This window comes from Capsicum annuum, chromosome 2, assembly GCF_002878395.1.
Source record: "Capsicum annuum cultivar UCD-10X-F1 chromosome 2, UCD10Xv1.1, whole genome shotgun sequence".
Lineage (NCBI taxonomy): Eukaryota > Viridiplantae > Streptophyta > Magnoliopsida > Solanales > Solanaceae > Capsicum > Capsicum annuum.
Window position 1 is genome coordinate 72299217 of NC_061112.1, and position 5680 is coordinate 72304896.

At 30.2% G+C, this 5680-nt stretch overlaps 1 protein-coding gene across 1 annotated transcript; it reads right to left on the minus strand.

The window, feature by feature from the left end:
* Positions 1-272: 272 nt before the first annotated feature.
* Positions 273-2587, minus strand: LOC124896328. Its single transcript, XM_047407885.1, has 2 exons — positions 2335-2587; positions 273-405 (listed from the first exon to the last, which is right to left on the minus strand). The coding sequence occupies exons 1-2, from the start codon at positions 2572-2574 to the stop codon at positions 334-336; spliced, it is 312 nt and encodes a 103-aa protein (XP_047263841.1). The 5' UTR covers positions 2575-2587; the 3' UTR covers positions 273-333.
* Between the last annotated feature and the right edge of the window lie 3093 nt (positions 2588-5680).

A 5680-nucleotide genomic window follows, 5' to 3' on the forward strand; every position in this document is an offset into this window, starting at 1 on the left:
TTTAATTTAATTTTAGTATATTAACAAACATAAATATTTACCAAACAATAGTACATAGTGTTAATACTTGTTAATCAAGTCTCCAATATCCAAAAAAGGTCCTAATTGCAAAATTAAATAACTTTAGACATGATATCCTTCGAACCAAATAAAAATATCAATAAGCAATCTAAATAGTTAATGAATAAAAAGATTATTGGTAATTAAAAATATTAAGCTAATTTTATTTCAATATATAAAAATAAAACACAAAAAATGTCAATATTTCATTCATTAAAAATAAAAATGAACTACTCAAGAAAAGCTTGCATGGCACGTATTATGTATCTAACATCACCACTTTATCTTCATCGAGCATCTCTGAATCATCTTCTGGTAAAGTTGTCTCAAAATCTTCATTTTCATCTAAAATTTGTATATAATATTAATTAATTAAACATTAAGAAATAAAAAAATTTAAGAACTAATAATATTTTACATGTATGCAAAAAATATTATCAAATTGAGAGAAATCGTGCAACCAATTTCGAGTAGTAACAAGTGTTTGGACATTTTCATGATGGATGCAACTTCTATATTTTGTGAGAATGCGTCCTTTAATATTGAATGATGATTCTGATGCTACAGTAGTAATATAAATACTAAGTACATCACGAGCCATCATTGAAAAATCAGGATATTTTTTAGAGTGGTCCTTCCAATACACGATAACGTCCATGTCTTAAAATTTTTCAAGATCAAGCCTTGGTTCCTCTAAATAAAAATCCAATTTCAAATTTCCATCACTAGAAGTAGGTTCATTCTCAAATACTTTAAATTTCTATGAATATTAAACATAACAATAGTTAATACATACAAGAAATAATAATAATAATAATAATAATAATAATAATAATAATAATAATAATGATATTTGGTATATTTAAAAAAGAATTCAATTCTTAATGAAATGAAAATTACTTACGTTAAATACTTTGAAATCTTTGAATTTACTCCTATCTTCACTTGGTGTAGTTAGACTATTAGAAGAAGCACTAGCAACATCTTGCTTGCTTGCATAATGTTCATACAACTTATAGAATTTCTTCTTCACAAGTTCTATTTTTGCTTGTGTCGAAATAAAACCCAACATAGAGTAACAAAAGTTTAAAAACTGCATCTTCATGCGGGGATCAAGGATTGCTCCAAATGCAAGTACTAAACTATATTGCTTTCAATATTTTTCAAACTTTTCATGCGTCTTTGAAGCCATTTTCTTAATAACTTTATTTTCATTATTTAATTTCTAATTAAGCATTCATTCAATTCTCCATATTTGCATAAAATACAAGTTGGAAGTTGGATAACTTGAACCAGAAAGCAAATTTGTTAGCTCATTAAATGGCTCCAAGACTTGACATATTTTTTCAGGCCTTCTCCATTGATCAAGTGTAGGATGATGAACATAAGTTCTATCATGCAAATGTAACTAGGCAAAAACCTTTTCATATGGGAGAGCACTTTCAAGCATCAAATATATCGAATTCCATCAAGTTCATACATCTAAACGTAAATCAACATTAATATCAATTGCAACTTGTTTAACACACTACTCAAATTTTTGTTTTCTTCCATCCAATTCTCTAACATGCTTAACACTTTCTCTATTTGCAAGCAAGGAATCACTAGCTGCCTTTAAACCCTCTTGAAAAATCAAATTCAAAATATGAGCACAATAACGTATATGGAAGAACTCACCATCACCTAGTAAACTATTTTGTAAATTAAGATAACCTTTCATAATAGTTTGCAAGATATCATTTGAGGTGGCATTATCCAAAGTAATAGAAAATACAATCTTATCTAAGTTACATTATTTCAAGCAATCATATATCACAACAGTCATTTCAACTCCAGTGTGAGGAGGATACATACGATAAAAATTTAAAATCTTACAATTTAACTTTCAATTTTCATCAACAAATTGAGATTTTAAATAAATATATCCCTCTGAAATAGATGGTGTCCAACAATCAGAAGTCAAATATACTCTATTAGAAACTTTAGCCAATTCTTGTTTCAGTTTCTCGTTCTCTCTAATATTCTCTCTAATATATACTTTCCTTACATCTGCAACTTCCGTATTTCTAGAAGGAATCACAATATTTGAATTTATATAATTCACCCACTCCCTAATTCCTTCATATTCAACAAAAAAAATGATAAATTATGTTTTATGATAGCTTTAGCAAGTTTTTCACACTGTATTCGCTGATCAATTTCTTTAGACTGTAGCTTTCCTTCTTGATTGATAAACATAAGACCAACATCATGATTTTTAAGCATTAGACATACCTCTTTATGATGACGTAAATGTGAAGTCCCATAATTTTTACTTTTGGGAGTTGTACCAACTTCAAAAGTTGCAATCTTACACCCATTACACTTTTCCCTTTCAATTCCATCTTCAGCCTTGCCCGTATTTGTGAAGCATTTCCATAAATCTGATATTGTTGATTTAGCTTTTTTCTGCTTTGATTCTACCGATTCAATTACTTCCGCACTATTTTCACGTATATTATTTGTGTCATCCATTAATCTCCATAGCTTCCTGTGATAAAATAAACATTAAGAAGATTATAAAAAAAATAATAGACCAACTCAAGTACTAATGCCATACTTTAATTTTTATATAAATAATTTACGAAGTTAATATTTTAGAGGTCGTTTGGCATTCAATGAATTTGAGATATATCCTAGAATCATTGTATCTTACTGTTCATATGTTATTATAATCTCATTCTTTTTTAATATAAATGATGGGATAAAATAGTTTCAATATATATATATATGTATATATATATATATATAAAGAATTTAAGAAGTGTAATATTTTAGAGGCCGTTTGGTATTTGAATGAATTTGAGATATTTCGTAGCATCAATGTATCTTACTGTTTATATAGTATTATAATCTCATCGTTTTAATATAAATGATGGGACGAAATAGTTTCGAAATAAATATATATATATATATATGAGGGGGCATTAATGTGAAAGGGAGAAGACAGAGCAGGCTTACAAGACGTTCTACCAACTGAAGTGGGATTTATTTTGCCTTTTTCTTTTTGTGTCTGTCACATTCCCAATTCCCATCTTATTCTTATGTTTTAGGATAGACAGATGATTGTTTTGCAGTGTAAAAAATACTCCCTCCGTTTCAAAAAGAATGACCTGCTTTGATTTGGCACAAAGTTTAAGAAAATAAAGAATGTTTTTGATTCTTGTGGCCTTAAATTAAAGTTGTGTCAAATATACCAAAATGTCTTTTAATCTTGTGGTCCTAAACATTCCATATGAAAAGTTGAAATTAAAGTATTGCCAAAAAAAAAAGGATCATTCTTTTTTAAATGGACTAAAAAGGAAATTAGGCCATTCGTTTTTAAACGGAGGAAGTACCATTTAGAAAACACACACATTGTTCTGCTCCTTTCAACTCTCCTTTAGGTTTTACCCCTCCACCCCCATAAACAAGAATAAAAAAAATGTCCCTACTTAGCAGTAACACCATTTGATTATATGCAAAGCAACCAAAATGGTCTTTCCCATTTCTGCTTCTCTTTAAGTGTCCCATTTGTACACATAAAATATAAAAAGACCACCATTCACCCATTCTAATGTTAGTTGTTTCTATATATATATATAGATAGATATATGCATGCATGCGGGAAACAAACAACACAGACTTATAATAAGTTGACATGAAAAGTGTGATCGTTAATTTTTTTAACAAATAACGAAATGTAATAATAGAAATTCATAAAATAATTGTAAGACCAAAATAATACAACAGAGTAATAAACAAAAAAAAGTGAACACACTACAGAATCATCAATCGACATGGATTTTCAATAATGATACGTTATTTTTAATCTTTTGATAAATAGTGCATGACGCACCAAATTGATATTTTGATTAATTAAAAGCTTCAAATTAAAAATATTGAACTGATTTCCACCAACTTTAAGTCACTACACACTTAAATATTCTTCTTTAGGTTGATGAAAAGGCTAAGTTAATCATAATGTTTCTCAATCATACATCTGCTCATCATGTTTTGTTTTAACCACAAACATGTGTAATTGTCTCTCAAATAAGAATTTTTTAGATTCGAACTCGAGATTCAAATTAAATGTATAAAAACCCGATCCTATCTCACTGTAATATGAAGTTTTTATAATTCAATATACAAAAATAATAATAAATTAAAAACAAAATAAAATCATTAAAAATTTGAAATAAGAAGAATGAGAGCACTGTCTGTACTATGTGAGAAAGTCTATGAATTGAAGATTTGCACGTCTAAAGACTAAAGAGGCGCAGAAGACGGCACTTTGATCTTTGATGTTTAATTTGATTAAACCTAGCTAGTACTACTTAAATAGATTTTGAGTGGGGTTTGAACTCTTTTATTATCCTTATTACTTTATTTTATTTTTAAATTATTTATTATTTAACTTACGGGGTGACCCACGGGCTAACCCAACCCATATTGCTCAAGCCTCACGGTCCACGGACTTATCTGGGTCGGGCTAAAAAGACTTGTTCTTATATGGGCCGCAAAAACTAAAGCCCAACACCATCAAATTACAGGTTTGGTCAGGCCTGGCCCATATTGACGGCTCTAATATCATGTCTAAAGTTATTTAATTTCACTATGAGGATTATTTTTTGGGGGTGTTGGAGACTTGATTAACAAGTATTAACGCTATGTAATATTGTATGGTAAATATTTATGTTTGTTAACATACTAAAATTAATTACAAAATATTATTTTTTATAAAGTGAACTGGCCCATGAGGCCCGCTATAACGCCTCGAGACTACACCCTGGGCGTCACAAGGTGCTTATAATCCCGAAGGACTACAAGCTAATCCGTGACTGGTACCTATTGTGAGCACGGAGAAATAATCACGAAAACATATGAGAAAGTAAAATTGAAAATGCCATAAGGTTCATAAAACTGAAATCAATACTGAGTACAACTGTGGAATAACTGCTAACTGAAAGTGTCTAAAAGCCTTTAACATCGGAATTTAACGAGTTGATGGGACAAGCCCCAACTAACTCACAATTGCTATCTGAAAGTAACTGAAAAGATTAAATACTGTAAATAACAAAATGACTAAATGAGTGTCATGCCCTCGACGGATGAGGACTCACTACTGTAGCTGCGGATGATCAACTGAATCTGACTAAGTACGGTCAGGAATCTGAGCGTCCGAACCTATGATATGAGGCATCATACCGCAAAAAAAGTATGTGTCAGTACTTTGAATGTACTGGTATGCTAAGAGAGGTTAGGCTAATATGCATGGCTTACATGCAAGATTATAATTGCTAAATATCATGGAATGACTGAATAAAAGTGTATGTAAAACTGGGTCTACTATGAGTACTGTACACGCCCTACCAAGCATATATCGTCTATCTAAATTAGTCTGAAGCTGAAGTACTAAATTTCTGATAACTAATTTCTGATGACTTCAAGTCATGATCATGTATAGTTGAACTGAGTTTTGTACTGAATACTAAATCTGTAACTATAGGAGTTATCATCTAACTGACATGCCCAACTCTAAACTAATTGTGGTCCAACCTGTAACCCCAATTGGAAGGATATCAGCACCGTTCCATAGGTA

Excerpts from the sequence above, each read along its gene's own strand:
- LOC124896328 (XM_047407885.1), bottom strand. The coding sequence starts at position 2,574 with ATGGATGACACAAATAATATACGTGAAAATAGTGCGGAAGTAATTGAA. Across the intron at positions 406-2,334 it reads ATTTACGTCATCATAAAGAG|ATGAAAATGAAGATTTTGAG; the intron begins GTATGTCTAATG and ends TACAAATTTTAG.